The sequence below is a fragment of the Marmota marmota genome, unplaced genomic scaffold (assembly GCF_001458135.2).
Source record: "Marmota marmota marmota unplaced genomic scaffold, marMar, whole genome shotgun sequence".
In the NCBI taxonomy this organism is placed as follows: Eukaryota; Metazoa; Chordata; class Mammalia; order Rodentia; family Sciuridae; genus Marmota; species Marmota marmota.
In genome coordinates, this window is record NW_026000026.1 from 1,106,991 (window position 1) to 1,132,492 (window position 25,502).

Below are 25,502 nucleotides of genomic sequence, written 5' to 3' on the forward strand. Positions count from 1 at the left end.
CAGCGCTCGCTGCGACTCAGCATCAACGCGCGCGAGCGGCGGCGCATGCACGACCTGAACGACGCTCTGGACGGGCTTCGCGCGGTCATCCCCTATGCGCACAGCCCGTCGGTGCGAAAGCTCTCCAAGATCGCCACGCTGCTGCTGGCCAAGAACTACATCCTTATGCAGGCGCAGGCCCTGGACGAGATGCGGCGCCTGGTGGCCTACCTCAACCAAAGCCAGGGCTTGGCCGCTCCCGTGGCCGCCGCGCCCCTGACACCGTTCGGCCAGGCTGCTGTCTACCCCTTCTCCGCGAGCGCCACGCTGGGGCCCTGCCCGGACAAGTGCGCCGCCTTCTCGGGATCGCCCTCAGCGCTCTGCAAACACTGTAATGAGAAGCCGTGAAGACCCGGGACCCCTTTCGCAGCGTCCTCCCGTTTACGTTGCCCCCTGACTCATGTTGCCAGCACTGGAAATGCTTGGCTGGACCCCAAGTGGAGAAGGCAGCCGGATCTCGCTCCCAGACCGTGGGCGCTGAACAGTTTGGGGCCGCGGAAAGCGCGAAGCCGGACCTGGCACTGAAATTCACGACTGGGAATCCTCAGCTCCTGCTGGGCACTCTGCCTGATCTTGGCCAGGGGTCATCGAGTCTAGGTACAGGCGGTGGCGGGTGACTAACCGTGGTCCCTTCGGCCACCGCCACTACCTTCCAAAAGAAGAAAGTGGCAAAGTCACAGGGCTGCAGCGGGGGCGGATACTGACTGGTCCCACCCAGGACGGGGACTTGCCTAGCGCCGGCCCAGGAGCACAGGCTCCCAGCGTCGCGGGGTTTAGCCGGTGGGTGTCCTCATTTGGAGGCTCGAACACCGCCTGGTCTGCCTTTTCAGCCACACTGCAGGGACGAGCTCCCTCTGGGCGCGTTCCCAAGAACGCGCGTCTCAGAGCACCTCCCGCCTGTGCGGGTTCCAAGACTTCAGCCCTCCCCTAGCGAGTACCGTCGTGCGCTGTAAGACTCAACCACCGCGGTGTGCAAAGGAGCTGCGGCAGTGCGCAGAAGGACCTCGGGCAACTTTCCGGCCTTTTCCAAGTCTGAGTTTGTTCTATTATTTTCTTTCCTGCCAAGAGGCACAGGAAGAGGAGGCCTCTTTGAAGTCCGCGGATTCATCCCTGAACATGCCGGGACCCCTCAGCTACCGCTTTCTGCCCGCTGGGATGGAGACCTTGGTGACCCTCTGCCTAGGAGGACTGCTTGAAGGAGACAGGTCCTCACAGCCGGTGCGGTGCGGTGCGGTGCGGTTCAGCGCAGGACCCCCATCTAGCCCCAGGACCAATAAAGTCCCCTCCCTACCAACTCTGGACCGTTTCGAGGGAGGAGGCCGGGCTACGGGTGAGTAATCTGTTAGGATTCGGGTGCCCCGTGGCGGTAAGCAGTGGCGGGTCTGTCTCTCGGAGTTGGTACGAAGCTCAGAATTCTGCCACTCTCCTTGGCCCACTGGGCAGCGCACAGCCCACAGGGTAGCCCCGCACAGAACTGTCCCCGCCTGTTTGCACCAAACGGCTCCATCAATCGATTTCCTCTTCGCAATGCTGTGCTCGCGGGCAGAGTGCCTCCGTCCTGGGGAGCGCCTGTCCAAGGAGCTTAACTCTAATTAATATATTTTAAAAGGCCTTTTTGTATTTGCAAAATGAAGTGTGATTGAGTCGTATTCATGAAGACATATGCTAATACTGGTTCCTGCTAATTTCCATTTTTATTTTTTCAACATTTTTTCCCCTCAATAGTTCAATTTATGAGTTTTGCCCATCCAAAAAGCTTAGTGTTAGACTATTCCAGATCCCTTTGGTAAGTCAAGGCAGGAAAACTATGTTATTTACTTGTGGGGTCGTTTGAAAGCCATCTGACATCAACTCTGTAAATTACTTACATGTTGTAATTTAAAAGTCATGTGTTTCAGTTAAGACAGAGATGTGTGCTACATCGTGAATACCATCAGAATAAAGTATTTGAAATCAACTTATTTTACAAAAATAACATGATTAAATTTTAGCATCAAATTGAATAGTGTCCATCTGTGACTGAAATCATAATTTCAATTTTCAGATGTGTTAAGGGACAGCTGCTTCTAAGGCCCAAAAGTCTCTGAGGGGCTGAAACTGATCCACAGCACTACTCCTTAGCTGATACATGAAATAAGAAAAGGAGAAGGAAAATCTTCCCCTGTTGGGTAAAAACAATTTTTTAAAAAAGAATCGTTTCATTAGTCAAAAATATTTTGGATAACAGCTTGAATAAAAGTTCAAATTAAATTTAGCTATCTTTTGCATTCCCAAGCTGTTGGTCTGTTGTTCTCTGAAATGTCAGCAAGTCTTTCATCAGTGTTGAGTGGTTTCACATATTGAGATTAAGTAGCTTTTCAATAGTGCTGGCTAATGAAGCAATCCAGTCTCCTCATCCCGGGTTTTGCAGGCCCAACTTCCTCTTCTAAGACCACCACCACCACTGCATGGCCAAACTTCAACCAGCAAGGGGTGCCTGTCCCAACCCGTAGCTCTTCTGCAATAGCCTAGGTGGGGCCCTGGTTGTCTTTCTTCCCAAGGGCTGTGCTCCTGCTGGTGTGTGGAGAACGGGCTGTGGGTCACCTGGGAAGAGCTTCCTCAGCACAGAGCTGGCAGCCATGCCTGGGCTGGCTTCTCCAGCACTAGGGGGTGAGTTAAGTGAGAAAGAGCTTAGCTTCTGAGGGGAGTGGGGCCAGCCCTGTGCAGAGCTCAGGTGTAGGTGCTTAGGTGAGGCAGTGTCCGCAGGACCAACTGTCCTACGGCCCTTTGAATCAGCGCGTCCCACATGGAGCCAAGCAGGCTGTTTCCAAGAGCTACATAATAAAAAGTGAACAGGTGAAAATAGCTATTGATTACTTTCATTCACCCCAACATATCCAAAATATTACCATATCCTCTTGGAAAAAATCCATGTTTTTAAATGATCAGTGAGATCTTTTACTCTTTTTGGTACCAAGTCTTCAAACTGCAGTCCTTCAAACTGCAAAGCCTGTCTCCGTCTGGACAGCCACGTTTCCAGTGCTCAGTAGCCACCCATGGTTAGCCAGGCTCCCATCTGTGCTGTGTGCACAGCACCCGAAATGACTGTTCCTTCCCCTCTTTGCCTAATAGTAACCAGAAATGTCCACTGACACGAGGAGTAAATTCTAGAGCCAGGCAAACAGGCAGTAGTCTTCCTCCAAAGTGTAGGTGGGGCTGCGGCACGCAGCAAGAGCAGCCCCCACTGTCCTTCTGTCAAGAGAGATGGGGGCCGTGCCTCTACCAGGTCTCAGGTTCCCCAGGCCCTCCAGCCTCACACTGGATACCACACCTGAGCCTAAGCAGCCGCAAACTTCCCCCCACCCCCACCAAAGAAGGCATATGCAAGGTCACAACTATGGTTCCCCCACCCTGGGGAGGGGCAGTCTTGGAGCAGGACCACCTGCCCCTGCTAACCACCCAGGTGAAGCTCTCCGCACCGTGCAGACCAGGGTTCATCTCCTGTCTTGAGCTCCTGGCTTGGCCTGTCTGGGGGATGGTTTCTGACAATCCTGGTTCATGGGGGCTTGGGGCCGGCTTTTCTGAGCCCAGTAGAGGCGCCCCTAGATGGGGCAGAAGAGTCAGTTACCCAGCCAGGTCCTGCACTGTCTGACCTCTGGCCTGCCTCCTCACCCCAGGGCACCCTCTAGCCTGCCAGGTGGAGAGCCCCACACAGGTCAGAAGACAAAGGCAGGCCCCTGGCCTCTGCTCTCCTTCCTCCTCATATACACCCAGGCCACCGCACACTTCTCCTCTCCCGTGTGGTGCCCTGTGGTCAGTGCAACCCAGCCTGCCGCCTTTGCCATCCACCCAGGAGGCCCCTGCACTTGCAGCCCCCAGGTGCCCAGGGTGCTTTGCGCCCACAGGCCTTTGTTTCCTGGTTAAGAAACGCAGTCGCCAAACATCCCTGGCTTGCAGACAGGGGCAGCAGGCTTCCAACTGGGGCAGAGCTACCCTAGCTGGGCTCTAACCCAGGGGCCTAGGGCTGGCCCCACTGGTCCCCAGTACCCTCCGTCCACCCTCCCTCCAACCAGCAGGCTGGCCTCCAGCTGCTCCTCTTGTCCGTTTCATCCTAAAGAAGAGCTTTGCCCTCCCCTTAGTGCAGGTGTTGCCTGGGTCACTGGGGAACCTTTTCACCTTGTGACCAAGCTGAAGAGCATCCCAGGACAGACGGGGCTCAGCCAAGAGGCCCGTCTGCTTCCCACAGGCCGGGATGTTAACAGAAGAGGTGCCTCCCTATAAAGGACAGATACAGCCTTCCTAAAAGGGGGGCCAGACCATGCAAACATCCTCCCAGCCCCAAAGCCACTCTGGCTTCTCATCGGCTGTTGAAGAGGACCCTGAGCGGGACCCTGAGCAGCAGCCCCTAAGCCCTGGTTAATCCAGCAGAGAATGATTACAGCAATTTTATAATGTAAATTTGTTTGTGATATGTTTTTAGTCTTTAATCTCTTTTGGCATCCCATTTGAAGGGATGGAGATAGAGGGATTTGCTCTATATTAAATCATTTCTCCAACAATTGCCTCTTTGGACTTGTGGCCCTGGCCACTGTGTTCCAATACCCCAGCGAGAGTCTGTTCTATAAAATTGGAAAGTTGATACACGGTTGCAAATTTAACCCTGGAACAGCAAAGCCCTGGCTGCTGCTAATGCACGGAGGTCAGGGGGTGAGGAAAGAGACCTGGGATAAAAAGAGGTTGACGTGTGGGGCTGGGGTTGCGGCTCAGTGGTGGAGCACTCGCGGAGCACGTGTGAGGCGCTGGGTCCAGTCCTCAGCACCACATAAAAGTAAATGAATGAAATAAAGGTATTGTGTCCAACTACGACTAAAAAATTTTTAAATAATAAAAAAAAGAGGCTGATGTGGTCCTTCCAGGTCCAAGTGCCCGAGAGTGTTTGCTTGTGTACCTAGAGAAGCTGCTTCTGGTCTCAGAAGTGTTCTTGAGTCTCGGGTAAAGGAGGGTGTGTGTGTGTGAGGAGCCCATGTGGACGGGAGCCTCTGGGGAGGTCTCTTCTCTCCCCAGGTTGTGTCCATAGCTCGAATGGAAAGGCAGCAGCTGCTGTCTGGGCTTCCAGAAGCCATCAGAATGCAACGCCAAGCCCTGCGTGGACCCGCAGGTGGCCTCTGTTCCCCACGACACTCAGGCCCCCTGGCAGCCCTGCTCACCCTGGGCCACCAGGGATGGGAGCAGACTTTGGCTCAGGGGTTCCCAGGAACAGTCTGGGTGCTTCAGAGAACTCCAGCCCCTTCCCGGCCCGGCTGGTTCTGCCTGGAGTCCCCTTTTGTCCACACAATGAGCCCACAGTCAGTCTCCCTCCCAGGAACCCCTGATTCAGTCTGACGTGCGACCAATCTCCCGGGTCCACGCGCACAGCCCTGTCTGTCCTGATGAGGCTTCAGCCGGTCTGGACGTTTGGCCGCAGCACACAGGGTGCTCACCACGGCCATGAGGCATCTGACAGGACGCATCCTCATTGCCAACGTTCGCAGCCTCTGCTGGTGGTGTCGAGAGCCGCGTGCCCTGCCCGCTCGGCACTTCCAGCTCTGACTACAGATGACACTGACATCACAACACCCCTGGGAACAGCTGGGCTCTGAGCTTCATGCATGAGGACAAACCATCTTCCTCCAGCAAACACCAGGGCTACGAGTCCCCGATCGTCCTCAGCCCACCTCTGCCCAGGGGCTCCGGCACCAGTGTTTGACGAGGATCAAAGATGACCTCAGGGGGCACACTGCAGCCCGCAGGCGTGACTGGCATGGTGTGGGCAGGAACCAGGACTCTGAAGGCTCCCAGGCCCTGCCTGTGGAGCAGCCTAGACACCGTCACAGTGACACACACTGAAGGGGACTGTGTGTGTCACTGGATGGGAGCACCCAGGAGCTTCAGCACCCAGGTTCCCATCTCCCAGGGCCCAGCTGGTGCTCAGGGCGTCTGGGCATCAGCCAGCTCTGAAGGAAGGGCCCTGGGTGGAAGTGCCTCACCCCACCATGGTGCTGACCAGCCGCTGGACAGGTCTGTTCCAACCCCCAGGGCCCTTCGAGCCCTCGGTGCAGCGCAGTGAGGTTGGAGCTTCTGTTCAAACATCCAGGACGAATGGCAAGATGTTTTTTGATGTTAGAGAATCTGAGTTTCCAAAGGAAGTGCCTTCCACCTGCTGCTGAAACTCAAAAGTAATCCGCTTCTTCACCCTCGGGTCTTCTCTCTGGGCCGAGGGGTCAGCAGTGACGTCGCACACCACCGTGACTCTCCTGCACACCTCGGTGACTCCCAGGGCACCGACTGAGGGCGGAGAGCCAGTGCCCTGGTCCCCTCCCGCTCTCCGTAGCTCCGTCCACCAACATGTGCTCCTTAAAAATCCCCACTGCACTATGGGACCTCACGTCGGTCGCTGCCCCAGCGCAGGCGCGGACTCTACCAACTCCAGGGAGGCCTGGTCTGGAAAGGCAGGGCTGCCCAGCCAGCTCGACGGTCAGCCGGCTCGCGGCCTTGTGCCAGGTAGAGCGGGGAAGCATAGAGCTGAGGCGGGGCACCCTCTTTCTCTCTGCCCCAGTGCTACCCCCAGTGCTGCCTGAACGTGCGCATGATAAGCACAGTCGCACGGTGGGCACGTGTGGGCATTGTGTGTGGGCACGTGTCGTGTGTGGTGTGCCCTGATGGTGCTGGGTGCCCGTGCTGCTGCCCCGCCTTCTCCCCGCAGAGCCCCTGGATTCAGGGCCCTGGTCCTGAGCAGACTGTTCTCGTCCCAGCAGGACGCCTGGCTCTGAGAGGCCTGCGCCTCCTTCCCCTCTGCCCGCAGTCTGGCCTTGCATGTCTTACTGAGGTGATGTGGGGACCCACCTCCCCAGTTTCTCAAGCCAAAGGCCTGACAGCCTCAAAACCTAGAACGTCCTGGGAAACACAGAGCGAGGGTGGGGCGAGCAGGGCAGCTGGGCCCCTCTCCAGGCCAGCCCCCCCAGGCCTCCCGTGGCCAGCCCTCCCCTCAACCTCCTCCCCAGCTAACTTGTCGGTCAACTCCTTGCTCAGGGGGCATCTGGTCTCACCATGGTGCTGCTGCCCTCTGCCTGGAGAAGGGGCCCAGGGTGGGAGCGAGGGCGGAGCCTTCTCATGACTATCAGGCAGAGGGCTAGATGCAGCTGAGCCCCGGGCCCTCACAGGTCACCGTGGCTCAGCTTCAGTGGACCGTATGGACAAAAGGGAGCACAGTTCCCACTCAGGCCCCCCCAGATCCCCCCAGGTCCCCGCTCTGGAGGAAATGGCCCCTGGGGTGGGGAGAAGGGAGAGAAGAGGGCAAAGGCTCCCCCACCCCAGCCAGAGCACCCAAGCCCGTAGGCCTGCCCTGACCCAGCTCCTGATGGTCTCCTGGCAGGAGGCCTCAGGGACCTGCAAGGAGGGTACAGGGACCACAGCAGAGCCGAGGAGGACAGCTCACAGCCTGGCTGCCACAGCCAGCCTCGAGCTTCCTGTCCCGTGGGTGACACGGGGCAGAGCAAGGACAGAACCGGCCAGGGGGCTGACCCAGGGTGGTCTTGGGCGTCTGGCCAAGCAGCTGACTTCTCACTTGGCATTTGCAGGAACAGATGCTATGGAACAGGACCCTCACACCAGGGCATGTGACCAGGGCTGTGGCACTGCCCAGGCCACCCGACAGGCCCTCTTGAAACCTGAGGCCCACAGGGAGTGAGACTTGACCCCACTCGGCCTCTGCTGACCTAGGATAAGAACTGCTGACAAATGCGTTTTTGAAAGGTCCCATTTCCAGAGCTTTCTGGAGTTGAGAACTGTGGTCTGGGGCAAGGAACCGTAGGATCATCCTGGCCATGATTTCCAAGGGTGGCTGCTGGTAGAGGCTCAGAGGGAGGCCATTCTCCCAAAACAGCAAAGCTCAGACTCCGACGCAGTCCACTCAGCCCCAGCTCAGCCCCACGTGTGCACTGTCCCAAGACACAACACAGAAACATGGCCCAAGATCAAGGCCTAGGGCAAAGGGGCATCCCCTGGAGATAAAGGCCAGAGCTCACACGGGCGCCTGGCTGCCTGCATGGCTGCTCTGAAGTCAGGTGGGACCTCTCCGTGCAGATCAGGAGACACAGCCAGGACTACTCATGGGACCCAAGAGAGGTGGCATCCGCTCAGTGCAGGGGGACATTCTCATTGTAGAGCTATAGGGAGCCAGGACAGACAAATGTGGCCACAGCCAGGATGGACTCTGCAGGAAGGTCATTCCCTGGGCTGGGGTCACTTTCTGGGTTCCATTTCCTTACCCCTGGTACCTCTACACATCCTGGCTACTTCCTCACTGCCCAGTGTCTGGGCCTCTTTGTCTGCTGTGCTGGACAAGAGGTTGGGCGGCCCACCCTGCAGGACATGAAGCCTGGAAGAGGGGCAGGGGTGGCCACGTGGTCTCTGGCTTCCTGCTAATTATGGCTGGCTTAAAGGGCGCTTTTGAGGGTCCTAGTTCTCCTCAGCCTGCTCCTTGGTGGACTGTCTCGAGTGTGGTGAGGACTTTGTGTTAATTACTATCGCAGCTATGGAGGAACTCTCAAGGACACTGACCCACTCAGCAGCCTCACTACAGCTTGCAGACTGGCCTTCTGCTGCCCCCACCTTGCACCTCTCCCCCCATGGGCCTTCTGAGCAAGTCGAGGCCCTGCTGGGCAGGCTCCCACCCTGGGCAGGGAGGGGCTGCGTCAGGACCCTGCTGGGGTGAGTCAGGGGCCTGGGCTCCACCCCCAGCACCCCAGGCCCTGTCCTCAGCATACCCTACACCAGGAGACCTGGGCCTCTGTCCCTCCTCCGTGGAGTGACAGAAATGACCACGTTGGGTATTGAAGAGTAAGTGGGACGGTGACACTGCCCTTGTAGGGCTTAATCAAGTCACCACTCAGGCAGAGTCAGGCTCTCAGTTAGAGCTGCCTGCCAGGGAGGGGCAGGGAGGTCGGGTCCCCCTCCTGCTGTCGGAGAATGTGACCAACAGACCAGGACTGAGGTGAGGATGCCCTCCTAGGCCCTCCTACGGTATGAGGCAGCTCATTCTTTCACAACCTGGCTTTGTGTATTTTTTATTATGGTGAAATATGCAAAACTCTTATTATTATTTCTTCTCCTCCCCCTCCTCCTCCTCCTCCCCCTCCTCCTCCTCCCCCTCCTCCTCCTCCTCCTCCTCCTCCTCCTTCTTCCAGAGCTGGGGGCAAGCCCAGAGCCTTGAGTGTGCCAGGGTGGAGCCTGCCCCAACCACCCAGCTCCATCTTAACCTTCTTGAGTTTACAGTCCAGTGGCGCTAAGGACATTCTCCAGTCCATGCCACCAGGATCCACCCCGGGGACTGCCCCACAGCCTCCCATTTGGTTTGTGATGTCGTGTCTATTGAGGTCCACTTCACACACAGCCAAGTCCACCTCTGGGACACAGTTCCATGCACACAGACACAGAACACTATAGAACGTTGCCCTCCTCCCCAAAGCCCTGTGAGGGCCCCCGGCCTGTGACCACTGAGCTGTCCCTGTCTTCCAGCCGTGGTGTACATAGAACCCCTGGGAGTGGACAGGTTTGGTGGCCTCCTGGCTCAGTGCAGAGCTGCTGAGGCTCCTTCTGCCTAAGCCTGTCAAGTGGGCAAGAATTGCTGGCCTCAGCTGCTGAGGGAGGCTGCAGTGTCCCTGGGAGCCGGGGCGCCATCCTGGGGGGTGAGTGCTGCTGGCACTGTTAGCCAGGGCCACTGGATTTCTGTGGCAGGAGTGAGCATGAACTTCTGTGATGTGAAAGACATATTGGGGGACAGAGTGGCCAGTCTGGCCTTAACCTTGCTGGAAAGATTGGATCCACTGAGTTGAGGTTTCCACAGGTGGCTCCACCTGGAACTCTGGGCAGACACAGGCCCAAGCCAATCCCTGCTAAAGGGCCCCTCTGTCCATGAGCTGGTGAATCCCTATAGCTGCTCCCGGACTGGGCAGCAGCGATGTGCCTAGTGCGTGGGGACTAAGCCTGAGGAGCCAGTCGGCCAGTCCAGGCTGGTGGGGGTCAGCTGCTGTCCTGGCCGGGAGGGACTGGCTAAGCAGAAGCCACAGTGGTAGCCCCAGAGGAGACAGGGACACCCGGGTGGGGAGCTCAGGGTTGCCCAGTGTGTGGCAATGGACACTGAAGACCTGTCAGAAACCACAGAATAAAAATTAGTCATGGAATATCTGCAGAAGGGACAGGAAATGCACCTACAGATGAGAACAGAGCAAATGAGCAGGGGCTCCGGAATCCAGCCCAGGGGAGGGAGCGGGGCCAGGGGGATGCACCCCCAGCCTTGGGCTACCTCTGTGAGGTGGGAAGATGGGGGCTTTTCCCTACTCACAATGTTTTTGTTGTTACCAGGGATTGAACCCAGGGACATTTCACCACTGAGCCACATCCCCAGCCCTTTTAATTTTTTATTTTGAAACAGGGTCTCGGGCTGGGGCTGAGGCTCAGTGGTCAAGCACTTGCCTCGAGTGTGTGAAGCACTGGGTTCCATCCTCAGCACCACATAAAAATAAATAAAGATACTGTGTGTTCATCTACAACTAAATAAATAGTTTTTAAAAACCACCATAGAATGTTTGACAATTCAATTAACAATCAAAAGAGAAAAAGAAAAAAGAAAAGAAACAGGGTCTCACTATGTTGCAGAGGGCCTAAGTGCCCCAGGCTGGCCTTGAACTTGGGTTCATCCTGCCCTTGCTGGGATCAAGGCCTCAGGCGGGCCTGCCTGCTTCTTCTCACATCTTGTCTCAACTTTCTCCTCTTGTTGTGCTTCTTTGTGGAGAAGTCTTTAATAAGCCAAACAAGTCCTCAGGGGCGAGTGACAGTGCCCTGTTGGAGACCCCAAAGGCCCCTCCAGCCTAATGGGGGCCCCTCCTGTGCGGGGGGCTGCGTTCCAGGGAGGCACTCGTAATCCCCAGTGGCAGTGCAGTTATCCCTCAGGCGCGATAGGATGCATGTGATTAGATTTCCTGTAATGACCTAAGTCCATCTTTGCAATTTTCATTTTGCTGAGAATAAATATAGATCCCTGCCCTGTTGCTGACTCCCATTTTAATCCAAAATCGCTCATTAAATAGAGACCAGCAGACGTGGATGGGTGAGGCCTTGGGCTGAGCCTTGAATGGAGGTGCAGATCAGCAGATCAGCATCCAGATGGACAGAAGCAGCTGCCCTGCATGCTGGGCGCGGATCTGCAAGGGTGACCTGCTTCTCCACACATCGCACATACTAACTGCAACCTGAGGGCCAGGGCAGGCCTCGCTCTTCCCCAGGCCTCTGAAAGAAGCCTGCCTAGAAGGCTCTCTGGGTGCAGGGAAGGCCCACTCCACCCAGGAGCAGTGCTCCTGCACAGGCAGACAGTCTCAAGGCCCAGTGGGGCCTTCTGCCCAGTCCCTCCTGGAGACTACTGCCTGATACCTGCCCAGATACACCCAGCTAGGAAGGTGTGATTTAAAAACAGCAAATAAATCCCACGTACTACATGAGACATATATATGCCAAAATTGTATTTATTGTTGCACATCTGAAATTCAGATTTCACTGGGCTTCCTGTGCTCTTTGCAACATCTGCCCCTGCCTTCCCCTTCACACATACACTTAGCCCCCCAAATCCCCAAGTCATATTAACTAGGAAAACTCATGTGGTTGAAACACCCAGCGGAGACCCACCTGATAACCCTTCCTCCAAAAGATAACATGCATGCCTGCCCCCCAGGTTTCCTGGGATAGGCCTGGCCGTGGAATCTGCAGCCCTAGCACAAAATGAAATATGAAGCCCTTATTCCAAAATCATTAAAGATTTTAGGTGTGGACACATCCACATGTGACATGTGTCCATGCACACACATGCACACAGACCCACTCACACCAGTACACATGCACATTCACACCCACCCACTCACAAGTCAACTCAAGCACACAAATGTACACACACACATACAACCACTCCCATGTACAGAAAACCACCCACAGTCACTCACACATGCGCACACCCCACATACCCACTCTCCATGCATGCACACACACACACCCACACATGTGCACACTCACCCACAATCATATTAAAAAATGCATGCACACTCACACACTCACTATTACACACCCACCTATGCTTTGGACACACACACAAGTACACACCCACTCACACATATGAACACTCAAACACCAACACTAACACATGAGCACATGTATGTATACCCACTAACACCTGCACACACCCCACTCACACGTATGCGTATGTACACACACCCACCCAAATGCATGCACACCCTCAAACCCATGAACCTGTGTGCACACCCACAAATTCTATCACACATGTACACATCCCCTCATGAGTATGCACATGTACATAAAACCACTCATACCCAATCGAAAATGCACATGTGCACACATCCACTCACACATGTGCATACCCACTAACATGCACACCCGTGCACACACCCATTCACAATCACTCACACATCTGCACACCTCAGTAAACCCACCCACACCTCAAGACACGTATACAACCCAATCCCATGTTCACACATCCACTCACACCTGCACACATGCACTCACACCCACATATGCACTCACATGCACATACATGTACACACATGCCCAATCACACACCCACTCAAGCATGCCTGTGCACATCCTCACACACCCACTCACAGATGCATACATGCCCAGCCCCCCACTCACACATGTGTGCATGCACATCACACACACACACCCTCTCATGAACACACACACACACCACTAAAGCACACACATGCAAACACACATACACACCCACTCACAGATGCACACACACACATCCACTCAAGCAAGTGCACACACACACATCCACACATGCATGCTTGCACACACTTCCATTTGGACATTTTTGCTTTGGGAAGTGGTGACAGGTCACCCTTGTCCTGTCCCTGGGAGCAGCGTCCACTCAGCCTCTGTGGAGAGGCAGCCAGGCTGTTCCCTCCTTCTGGGAAGATGCTGAGTGCTCTGCTGTGGGGCTCTGTCCTTCAGCCCAGCTAGGCCCCGCATGAAGCCTGAGCCATGCTGTCCACACAGCTAACAGGATGGCAGGAGCCCACCAGGGGCAGAAAACACCGGGGCCACACTCAGCAGGGGGGTCATTTGCAGCCTCTAGGAGGAACCCATGCTGTCCCATAGACCCCAGCGAGCGAGCAGGGTGCAGCCTGGACGTGGGGGGACTTCTCGCCTGCTGGAGCCGTCTCTGCATCTCCCCCACCACCAAGGGGAGTGTTCCTAATTAAAGCAAGAAAGTAGTGGACTGAGGGGTGGCCCCAGAAGATAGATCTGCACGGGTCCAGCTTGACCTGCAGGCAGCCACCATTAGCTGTGTGAGGTCCCTGAGTCACCCTGGCCGGTGCTCCCTGCATGGTGTCCGAGGATGCCACTAGAGCGGGCATGCGGCATCTACATGGGCCCTGGCCTCGGCGGACACCCGACTGGCATTGCTTGAGGTAAGTCAGGTGCTCTTGTCTTGGATGGGGTCACTCTTGGGGGACCAATACATACACCCCTCCTTCTCACCCAAATTGGAGGGAACCACTTGTTCTCACACCATCCAGGACCACACTTCCATCTCCACGGCTCCAGCAGGTCGCTCCCTGGTGGCCCTGGACCTGTCTGCCTGTCTTCAGTCTCCGGCCACCTTGGTCCTCATGTTCAGGGGCTCAGTTGTTCCAGAGCAAGGTTCACATCCTAATCTGCAGAACCTGTGCATCTTGCCTCCTATGGAGACACAGGTGACTAGGCTGAGGCTTGGGTCCTGACACACACCAGAGTAAGAGGGACTCAGGGACGGACTGACATGGCAGGGGTGACAGACAGCAGAGAGCGGTGTGGCCAGGAGCTGAGGACTGACAGCCTTCTCCAGGTGCAGGAGAGGTGAGGAGGACTTCTGTGGAGCCCCGGGAGGGACGTGGTGCGGCGACTCCCCGGTGTAGGGCTTCGGCCCCAGGGCCTCTGAGCGCCCCGTCTCGGTACAAAGTCCCAGCAGCCCCAGCTGAATTCGGCAGGCTGGATCACGGACCATGGAGATGCCCTCTTCACACCAGGGCGTGTTCATCTTAGTGATGATACAGAAGCAAGAGCAGAAGTGGAAGGAGAGGGGGGGAGAAGGAGTACCGGCCAGGCGCCAGGTGGGAGCGCGGAGCCTGAGGACCACGGCTGGAGTCCCGCAGCGGCCGCTCCTCCCCAGAGGGGCTTCTCAAACACAAGGGAGAACAAAGAAATCTCTGCTCTAAAGTGACCTGGCGATCCCCTCGAGGGCACTCCATTCCCCCAGGACTGGCAGGGTCCCCTTTCTGGATCCCCACAGGGAGGGAGTGACAACCTTGAGAGGGTGAAGGCTGAGCTCTCCTGCTGAGTGACCCAGGCAGGGTCCCTGGAGGTTCACCAAGGTTGTGTGAAGGTCATGCAGCCCATGGACAGGGAAGAGTTTAATACTTCCCTTAGTCTTTACCTTCCCATGATGAGAAGTCCCATCCTCAGTGGGGACAGGGTCAAAGGGCAGCCACCACACCCCCTAAATCCACAGGGACAGCTGGCACATGACACATTTGGCTCTCTTCTGTAACTTTGTTCCTCCAAAGGAACCCCCAGAGTGAGCAAGCCAGCTGGGGCCCAGAAGCCAAGCAGCAGGGACACTGGACCCTCAGGGCCCTTCTGCCCCCTGCCCAGGAGCCGCGCTGTGGGTTGTGGGGACTGTGGCACCAGGCAGCAGGGTGCATGCTGAATGCTCAGGAAGACCTCACACGCCTAGGGAACCCCTCATCCTGCTGCCCAGGTGAGGGGGCAGAACACCCGCAGGCCCTCACCCTGAGCTTCCCCACAGAGCGCCCGTCCCCTGCCTGCTCACATCAGGACTGGGGCCTCACAGGGAAAGTTGGCAGCTGTTGCTTTGGCAAACCTGCCCGTACCCAGTTGTCCAGGAAGATGTGGCCTGAGCAAAGTGCCAAGCACTCCCCTGCTCAGGAGACCCAACGAGGAGCACCAGGCACCCAGAGGTGGTGGGCATGTTGGAACGCCAGGAGGAGGCTGCGCCAGAGGGCCAGAGCGCTGTCCATGGGCTGCACCTCAGTGGCCAGGGAGCCTCAGCATCCAGCCAGGAATCGGGCGCAGGCCTGTTCCACCAGTAAGCTGCGGAGTGTGGGCATTCAAGCCCTGTGTTTTGGTGCCGGGGGCTGAATGCAGGGCGCTTCACCACTGAGCCACATCCCCAGCCTTGCTTAACTTTTATTTTGAGCAGGGTCTTCCTAAGTTGCCCAGGCTGGCCTGGAAGTTGCCTAGCAACCCTTGTGCCTTGTTTTCCCATTTACTAGAAGGCCACCACACCTTCTCCAGAGAAGGATTGTCCCCAAAACAGAAAAGGTGCCTGTTCTAAAGCCATCACACTGGAGTAGCTCCTTGACAGCGACTTAAAGGAAACACCCAGAGATCCCCACCACAGGTAAAATAGCGACAGGTCTGCCACAGTCTGGCTGGGCACAAATCACGAGCCACTCAAGCAGGAACAAACTTTATTTCTGAACTCCACCAGCACACTACCCGGGAACTCTCCCGAATGCCACCCACGTGCTCCTCCAGGAACACACCACACACCAACCGGAACTCCCACCACCGGAACTTCCAACCAACGCGAACTCTTCAGGAATCCCCGCGAGAGCTCAACAAGAACTCAACGGGAACTCTGCAAGAACTCAAAAGTCATCATCTTAATGGCTCGCTGGCGTCACCTCTCAACCACTACTTCTGGCAAAAATGCCATGCGTCATCCCGACTCGGCTGTGGCCCTCAACACAGGTCTGCACTGGACACTGAGACTCGGCCTCTGTAGTTGCATGGGGAAGTCCCCAGGGGGAGCCAGTCTCCTTCATCCACCCTTTTCAGGTTCTTTGCTGAGTGACACACCTGCTTCTCCAGGCCCCTCAGGAGCTGGCTGACACCCATGCTGTCTGGGCCTGGGTCCACCTGCCCAGAAGCCCTGTCCACCAGCATCCTGCACGCTGGGTGTGGCTGGTGTGAGTGGCACTTGCCGGCCCCTCGAGGGTGAGCTTTCCATCTCTGTGTCCCTACCTATCTGTACTGAGTCCCCTGTCCCCAGCCCCCCTGCCCAAATGCTTGGGAGGGGAGACACAGCTGGGCTGGTTTCATCTGCCCACCAAGACTGCCTCTTATGAGCAATAATAAACGCCCATGTTAATTAACTTAATGGCTTAACCCACTGACCACCATATCACGGGGCACCATGCTGGGTCCCATATAGAAATCACCATATTAAGTTTCCTTTGTGTGGTTTACTTTAAGCTTCTATTGTTTTAAAACAAAGCAAAAGTTCTGCTAGAACATTCTGAAGGGATGCTGGAGGTTTGTATCCCTCCCTCCATGCGGTGGACAGAAGACTTCAGATCCTGGGATCCCAAAATGCCCTTAGACAGACTCTTTACCACTGAGCCACATCCCCAGGCTTGCTTAACTATTATTTTGAGACAGGGTCTTGCTAAGTTCTCATCTCTCTGGCCTGACCGTGAGCAGAAAATTGGGACAGCCACAACCAGGGTCTGGATAAATGGCCAAGAGACTTGGACAAGCTGACCTCAGCATCCTGGTCTGCAAAATGGGTTTTAAGACCTTGATCTAGGCTGGGCCAGAGCACACTGCCCCCTGGGCCTGCAAACCCCCAGGAAGTGTGGGCCCTTAATGCAACATCAGAATGCTTGACAGGATCAGGCTCACAGAAACTGATTCACCACCACTCAGAAAAGGTGATCCCAACGTGGGCATGAATATATCTTCTCCTGTGGAAACGTCTTCCAGCTGAGACAACCACCCAGCAGGGCAGCCTCTTGGCCAGGTTGACAACCACCTTCACTGCACTTGGTCATCTACACCCCTGCCCACTGCCATCCATACTCACCTGTGAACCTGCCCACCTGCACCCTGCCCACCTGTGAATCTGCCCACCTATGAACCTGCCCACCTGCACCTACCCACCTGTGAACTTGCCCACCTGCACCCTGCCCACCTGCATCCTGCTCACCTACACCCTACCCACCTGTGAATCTGCCCACCTGCACCCTGCCCACCTGCACCCTGCCCATTTGCACTCCTGCCCACCTGTACCCCTGCTCACCTGCACCCTGCCCACCTGTGCCTGCCCAACTATACCCCTGCCCACCTGCACCCTGCCTACAGAACACCTATCCACCTGTGCCCTGCCCACCTGTGAATCTGCCCACCTGTGAACCTGCCCACCTGCACCTACCCACCTGTGAACTTGCCCACCTGCACCCTGCCCACCTGCACCCTCCCCATTTGCACTCCTGCATACCTGCACCCTGACTACCTGTGCCCAGCCCACCTGCACACCTACCCACCTGTACTCCTGCCCACTTGCACCCCTGCCCACCTGTGCCCTGCACACCTGTACTCCTGCTCACCTGCACCCAGCCTACCTGAACACCTACCCACCTGTGCCCTGCCCACCTGTGCCCTGCACACCTGTGCCTACCCATCTGTACTCCTGCCCACCTGAACACCTACCCACCTGTGCCCTGCATATCTGCACACCTATCCACGTGCACCCTGCACCCCTGCCCACCTACGCCCTGCCCACCTTGTCCTACACACCTGCCTACCTGAACCCTGCCCACCTGCACCCTGCCCACCTATGAACCTACCCACCTGAACACCTATCCACCTGTGCCTTGCCCACCTATGAACCTACCCACCTGAACACATACCCACCTGTGCCCTGCACACCTGTACACCTATCCACCTGCACCCCTGCCCACCTGCATCCCGCCCACCTGCGCCCTGCCCACCTTGTCCTGCACACCTGCCCACCTGAACCCTGCCCACCTGCACCCTGCTGCACCCCCAGGCTCTTCATCAACATGGTGCCAGCAGAAGAGTTGCACTCCAACTTCCTGCCCTCAGCCTGGCTGCCTTGTTGCTGTTGCTGGTCAGGCCCAGGTCAGGAGAGGGGTCTACCTGACGGACAAGGCCCAGCAGAAAGCTGGACACAGGTTGGACAGCCCCTCCCATGGCATCACTTCCTGTGGATGACCCAAGGTGCCTCTGGGAAGGGACTCCAGGTGAGTGGGTGTCCCCCTGCCTGGGCCAGAGCCAGTGAGGCGTTGACCAGGCCAAGTGGCATTTGGAACACAGTGGTTCTGAGACCCTGGGGCTGGCCCGGGGCCACCTCTCCTGAGCAGGGGCTGCCTCACATGAGCGCCTCACCTGAGCACCTTGTGAACAGGGCTGCTTGTCTGGAAGTCCTAGGTTCACCTTGGGAAGTCAAGAAAGCAGGATGTGTTCACCCACCGTGTGGTAAGCGTGGGCAGAGGAGGCCACCGTCTGAGGGCTCTGGGACCCCTGTGGGCCCAGGGGCCAGACTGAGACTCAGGATTCACTCTGGACAGTGGTCTGCAGATCCTGGGGCTAAATGCATCAACCAACCGAGGCAGACGCACCAAGAACTCCTTTCCCAGAGCCAGGCCTCGTGGATCAGGCCCTTCCAGAGCTGAGCCCACTCCCCACCCAGGCTGGGCATGTCTGTGGGAGGCCAGAGACACTGTGCTAGTCTTGGTGGTCTGTGTCAGGGTCAGGGGAGAGGAGGCAGGGTGCCACAGGAGGGATGCCGGACCATCATTACTACCGCCATCACTGTGGTCCACGTCCGCACGTCCATGGTGCAAACAGGAAAGGCAGACGGGTCAGAAGCCTCAGGGCACTTGTGTGGGTGACGTCCTGTCCCGGGTCCTCGCCAGTCCCCAGGGCCTCTGTGTGGGACACGGCCTGTCTGGAGGCGAGCTCTTCCTTTGCTAGATGAGCTGGAGTGAGAAGCAGATGAGTGCGTCCATGGGCCTTAGCCCCTCCAGGCCTCCAGGCCTGGGCCTTCTCTCTCCCTTCTCCCTCACAGTCTGACTGCGTGCACGCCAACCCTGTGCCCAGGATAGGAGTGTGACCTCCACAGGCTCCGCCCATCCTGCCGATGCCCTCGCGGGCCCAGGAGGCCGTGCCAGGCAGCAGTCCATCTCCGAGGAGCAGAGCCGGAGCCAGTGCCACAGAGAGGCCCTGCCGGGTCCTCTCCACCAACGGGGCCGAGCTCCCGCCAGCAGCCTGGCTCATGCATATTGATGGGGCCTCCTTTGTGCTGAGCCAGCTCCCGGCCACGTGGTCCCACTCAGGCCTGCTGCCCAGCAGCGGCCGCTCCAGGTTCGATCCGGCTTTGTTGAATGTCAGGTCGCGCGGCGGCGACAGATGGACGCTAGCTTCAAACCTCTGTGTGCTGAGCCCACACAAAAGAGCCCGGGATGTTCTTAACATGGCACACTCGCCTCGGGCAGGTTTCCAATCCCATCTACCCGAGGCTCGGGCTTTTTATCAGTCAAACGCCTTAAGCACTTTGTCAACTTGGACATCTGGCCACACGTTTAAAATTTTTTCCTTTGCTGAAATATTTAGTAGTGCGACAGGGGCTTAGCTGGAGACGGGTGTCAGGCAGGGCTGCACCCAGCCACTGAAGCAAAGAACCACCGGCGCTGTGCTAGAGACCTGGCCCTGACGGGGAGGCAGGGCAGCCATGGCAAGAGCCGGGTGCTGCCCTGGCAGGAACCGCTCTTCTCTGCCCAGGTGTGGATGTGCTGCTGCCAGGGCAGGGTCGATGGGCCACTGGAGCCCCCTCTGAGCTGCCAGCAGCCAAAGGCCACCAGAGACCCGGGAACCCAACACAGTCACAAGGGGACAGGGACTCACATACTTGTGCCACAGACCCTCGAGGGCTCCACAGTGCACAGTGTGCAGGAGGTGGGGCCGGCCCAAGTACATGGCTAGGGAGTGGACAAACCCAGCAAGGTCCACCAGCAGTGGGATATTGTCCAGTCCTGGGAAGGAGCTGCGCGGACACACCCCACTCCCCACCAGTGGGCTCTGAAACACTGCTGAGTGGGAAGCCGCCCAGGAAACCACCCAGCACCCCTCCTCCCTGCGCGTGTCCAGCGTCGCTCAGCCTGGGGCAGCAGCAAGCGTCAGGCCACGGGTCAGGTGGGCACCATAGGTCTGGGGCAAGTGGAGGAGATGTGGGTGGACAGTGCTGCCAGCGCACAGGTCCTGGGCGCCACTCCACACACCTTCAACCCTGGCCCCCAAGGTCAAGTTCACGCTTTTGCATTTTACAATTGTTAAAACTTGAATTCCCGGGAAAATAATGCTGATGTTGGCGTAGCAGCCTCAGCCACAGAGGGCAAAGGCCCCTGTGTCCAGGCGCCTGGCCATGCCGGGTGGAATCCAGTGGGCAGCAGCCTGGCGGGAAGTGGAGAGCAGCCGGAGGAGGAGGGCTTCCTGGAGGAGGGGTTCAGGGGTTGAGGAGGCCAGAGGCAGCTGGGGAGAGAAGAGGACCACGTCAGGTGGGCCACAGGGGGCTTGGGAAGAATGATGCCAGGCGCCTTCTGGCTAGAGTGAACCATCAGTGAGCATGTCCACCACCTGCAGTCTTCTCACGGTGCCCTGGGGACAACCCGCAGCAGCTCCCCGGCTGGACCTAAACCCCCTGCCTGCCCAGCCCTACTGTGGGCAGGTTGAGGCTCAAAGAGGAAGTGGGCCTGTCCCTGGCCGAGTCTGTAACGTCCACAGACAAGGCCTTGAGCCTGGGTCTGAGCCTGGACCCCAGCTGGGCTGCAGTGGCCAGCACCAAGGGTGGGCAGGAGGAGGCAGTAGCCCTGCTCCAGGGAGAACACCAAGGCGGGAGGCCTGGGGCAGGCACGGGCCAGCCCTGTGGGGCCTGAGGAGGCCAAGGGCCTGCGGCCCCACAGACTGGTGCTCCAGGAGGGCAGGCAGGAGGTGTTCCCCTCACCCTCTCTGGGGTCACCTTCAGAGGTCACTGCTTCTATTGGCAGCCTCCCCACCCCTTTAGGAGCAGCACGGGGCACCCAGTTCCCCTGCCGACTCCCCAGAGCTGGGGCTAGTCCACCATCCTCCTGCCCTCGCTGGAAGCCAGGTCCAGCCACACAGGGCTTCATCTCTGCCTGTCACCACACAGGAGCTGGGGAGCCAGGGAGGACAAGAGCAACAGCCAGAAAAATGGCCAGGGGGCCATGGCCATAGGCTGGACAGGGCACGCAGAGGGCACTTCATTTGTGTCCAGTCTAAACACATGGCCTCCTCCAGGCTCCCGTCCCCTGCCCCAGACCACTGGGGAGTATGTTTGGGAGGCGCCCAGGCCAGGCTAGCAAGCACTGCAGCAAGGACGGCCTGTGGCTGTCAGGCCACACCTGGAAGGCAGATCCTGGACCAGGGGGAAGCCGTGGCCGCTGGAAGGTCCCTCCTGGGAGGAGCCCGAGAGGTGGGCAGGCGGGTAACCCTGTGTTTGGGGGAAACTCGGGCTGGGCCACTGGTCCCATCCAGGAGCCTGGCCTGACTCAGAGCATCATGCCTACTGGTAGGTGGCCAAAACCAGCTTCCCTGCCCCATGGCCTCCTGGCTCCCCTGGCCTATCCTGCTCTAAGCCATCCCTTTCTCCGACGGCCCCAGGCCCTCTACTGTCCCCAGGCCGCCAGGGCCTGCTCACAGCTTCAGCAGGCCCTCAGTCCCACTCCTCCCAGCCCTCACCTAGCTTGCAGACCCCAGCCCTGCGCTTGCCTACACCCTCTGTCCACAGGCTCTGGGAGAAGAGGAGGGCACCCCCCAGTGACCCAAGGTGGGTTGACCACTGCATCCCCTGAATCCACCTCGGCCCTCAGGCCACGACCTTCTGGAGAACTTATGACAGGAGATTCCAGAGGGTTCCTTGCAGCCAACTCTCCAGTCTCTGTTGAAACACTCCTGTGCCTGGTGCACAGAGGCAGCGGGACTTTACCTATGATCCAAAGCCCTGTGCTGGGCACTGCTCCTTGGCCTCACCTCCCTGGGGAGCCAGCACAGCCTCCTTTGGCCCAGGCGGACACGCCTTCCCTGGTGCCTCTCATTCCTGTGGTTCATGGGCTGGGCAGGATGGCGTCTGGTTGGGACCTGAACACTGGCCCCTCAAACAGGGCCTGAAGCAGAGGAGAGCATCCCGGTGAGCACCTGAACTGCAGAGGGGATAGCAGCTAGCCATGACTCACCCCAGATGGAGGGAGGCACACAGGACCAAGCCAGCTGGGCCTGGCCACCAGGGTCCCAGGGAGGATTGCCAAGTGGCCACCCGGGGCTGGTCCTTCTGACACCGGCCCGCTCACCGTGACTTCTTCAAAGGGAACATTTGTTCTCCTCTCAAGGAGACCGGCACGTCTCCCTCGCTGCTCCTCCGAGGAGCTTTTATGTCCCAGCAAAGGCACAGGGACATGAAACCCTCCCGTCGCCAGCCTGCCAATTAGTCCCCCACCAGGGCCGCGCTCTCGTGTGGCTGTCTCGGGACAGCGTTCCCTCCTGCACAGGGAGTGCTGCCTGGCATCCTGCCTTGGCGGTCCTTTGTGTGCCACCACCCACGCCTGGCCCCTGGGACCCCCGGTGGGCCTGGCCTGCGGCCCCTCCCCAGCGGCAGCCGGACCCGCCTCCGGTCTGGACTCGTCGTTCCGCACCCTCAGATGTTCAGCAGCATGAATATTCTTATTTTTTATTTAAAACTAATTTGGAGTTCTCGCTCTCCAAGGGGCTTCTAATCACCAAAAAGTGCCTGCGGCAAGAGCTGATTGACAGGCAGCGTGGCCACTTCTGAGGAACAAATTGGCTGTTGGCAGTGCCACCTACAAAGGGAGCGGCCAAGTGCCTGTTATTTATGAGCGATTAGGAACACGTTTGCAGCAGCAGTTTCCCACATGGGCACAACACCTGTCAGACACCAGCCAGCGAGCAGCCAGTGGTTACTTTGTTTAGAAAGTCATTAAGATTGAATGTCAGCTAAAACTTAGGGAAACATTTATTCTTCAAACCCTTTGAATCTTGCCCTCAAGCAAACAGACACCCAACTCTCTCCGCACCAGAGGAAGATGCAGTTTGTAAACAGCGAGGCAAGGCCACAAGAGAACCACGCCTCCCGGGCGGGATGCCGGGCCATGGGCACAGGGCACCTGTCCCTGCCCTGCGGGGTGGCCCCGAACAGGACCTGCCAGCACCAGAACTGTGGGCGTGCCCAGGGCCTTTCTCTACCCTTCATTTTTCTGTAAGTAAACTGAGTTCTGTGGCCTGCTGTGGAGAGTGGCCTGTCCTGCAGGCTGGGCGGGGCTGGGCTGACCGCCCTGCCCTGTCTGTCCTCAGCGCCTACCCTAACTCTCTGGACTCACTGACTGAGCCCAGCGTTTGGCCCACTAGGAGGCAGCAGCTGCCTCAGTCTCTGCAAGAGCTGCCCAGAAGCTGCCAATCAGGGCCAGTTCCGGAGATGGCTCCTTACAGACACCATGTGCCCAGGCTGGGGTCAGGGCAGTGGGCAGGGGGTGCTAATTAAGGAGCCAGAGAAGAGCCAGGCCAGTTCAGAGGGCACCTCCTCACCAGAAGTGTCCATCTGTCTCCCGAGTCCCTGCCTGTCCCAGCAACAGATGGGCCAGGAGGGAGACTGGCCTGAGGCCACTCACTGCCCACGATTCACTCCATATGGACCAAATATCAAGGTGGGAGGGGCAAGGGGCTCCCTTACAGGCAAAGCCCGTGCTCACTGGTCCTCACTGGGGAGGGAGGACTGAGGTGGACCCCTCGGGGATGGCAGCACGGGCCCAGGCATGCAGTCATCTCCCATCAGGAGGCTCGGAGCAGCTGTGCTGACCCTGGGAATGTCACTCTTGGCCCAGGTGTTTGGCCAGTCTTCTCAGCTGCCCATCACTCCTGGCTGGGTACCAGGGTCACATCTATTGTCCACGACAGGTTGCTGGAAGAAAGAAGTCTGCCCAGGACACAGAGGTCCTGAGGGCAGAGGGTACACATGGCCAGTGTTCACATGGACCAGGTAGCCACGCCTTGTGAAGTCCTAAGGTGGCCTTGCCTGTGCTGGGCAGTGCATGCCCGGGGAGCTGCAGCGCGTGTGGCCTGTGGCTCCTCTCCATGAGCAGCGCTCTCCGGTGTATCTTGGTTGCCTCGCCATATGATTCCCCTGTGTGATGGACCAGGGGTTGGCACTGCCCCCCTGGACTGCTGGGCTGCTCCCACCTCCGGCTGGCGTGAGCTGTGAGCACTCCTATCCTTGTCTTGCTCAGACCTGCTTGCATCTCTCTGGGGCAGACACCCAGGCGTGCTCCCCTGAGGGCTAATGCTGATGAACACCCTGTGTGGGGGCCTGTGTGTGGCCAGAAGGACTGGCCTGCACTGTCAGTCTACCTGGTGCTACTCATCTGAGGTCATGAGCCACAGGCAGTGCTGCATATGGCCTGTGATCAGGCGTTTCTTTCCTTTCTAATATAGGGAGAGTCTCTGACGACGAGACATGGTCTCTCGGGAGCGCGAGGGCTGCAGGGAGCACATCTCCGAGGGGGTTAGGGCCGCCTTAGACCAGAACTCTGCAAACTTCATGAGGGGGAGATCTGCAGAGGGTGGTCCTTGGAGTTCTGGACCTGGGAGAGCTCTCAGAGTGTCCCAACTGGGGCCAAAGCACAAGGCCTTCACCTCCATATGACAAGTCACGACTCTTGCACAGGCCTCTTCCCTGCACAAGGGGCCTCTGCTGTGAGCCAGGGGCCAAGGCAGTGTCCAGGGAGCCTCAGGACAGTCTCCAGTGGAGCCCTGCTACATGAGGTGGGAATGTGGAGCCCTACTGTATGGGTAGAATCGTGTGCCCAGCACACATGTTGACATCCCGCCCAGCACCTTGGAGTCTGACCCTGACTGGAGCTGGGGTCTTTACAGACTTCACTGAGTCTCACAACAAGGCCACTGGGTGGCTGACTCTAGCACAACTGGTGTCTAATGAGAAGACCAGGACAGACACTCGAGCACAACCATGTGAGAAGAGAAGAAGGGGGCCATCTGCAAGCCAAAGAGAAAGGCCTTGGGAGAGCCCGCCTGCCCACACCTGACCTCAGACTGCAGCCCGCAGGACTGGGAGGGCATTTCTTGTTCATGCTGCTGGCCCAGTGTCCTCTGTTACAGCAGATCCTGGAGACCCATCCTGCCCTGGCTCTGGGCAGGAGGGAAGTCAACAATGTAAGGAGAGCAGCCCCCACATCCCCACCGCCCCTGTTGGTTTTAGCTGGTGCTGGGCACATTGCCAGTCTAAGTGGACTTAAATGCCTCTACAGTTAGACAGCGAGGTCCCTGTGGCACCTGTGCTGGGGAGGGGCCGGGCGTCCTCTTAAAGGAAAATACTGAGGTGCATCTCCTGTCTCCACCTGGCTGGAGGGTCTCCAAGCCTGAGGAAGGAGGGAAATGGGAATTGCTTGCAGTTTCTGAGGGTGGTAGTTAATGTTAAATGCATTAAGTAATTTAATTGGACAGGCAGTATTTTTTGCTACTGGAGTGCT

The 25,502-nt window shown here is 57.8% G+C and overlaps 1 protein-coding gene across 1 annotated transcript in view; it reads left to right on the forward strand.

Annotated features, from left to right (window-relative positions):
- Positions 1-1,996, forward strand: part of Bhlhe23 (basic helix-loop-helix family member e23) — a 2,431-nt gene extending 435 nt beyond the window's left edge. Inside the window, exon 2 of the mRNA XM_015494915.2 lies at positions 4-1,996. Coding sequence (XP_015350401.1) covers positions 4-387 — 384 coding nt within the window. The 3' untranslated portion in view covers positions 388-1,996. The remainder of the gene's footprint in view (positions 1-3) is intronic.
- Positions 1,997-25,502: the final 23,506 nt, after the last annotated feature.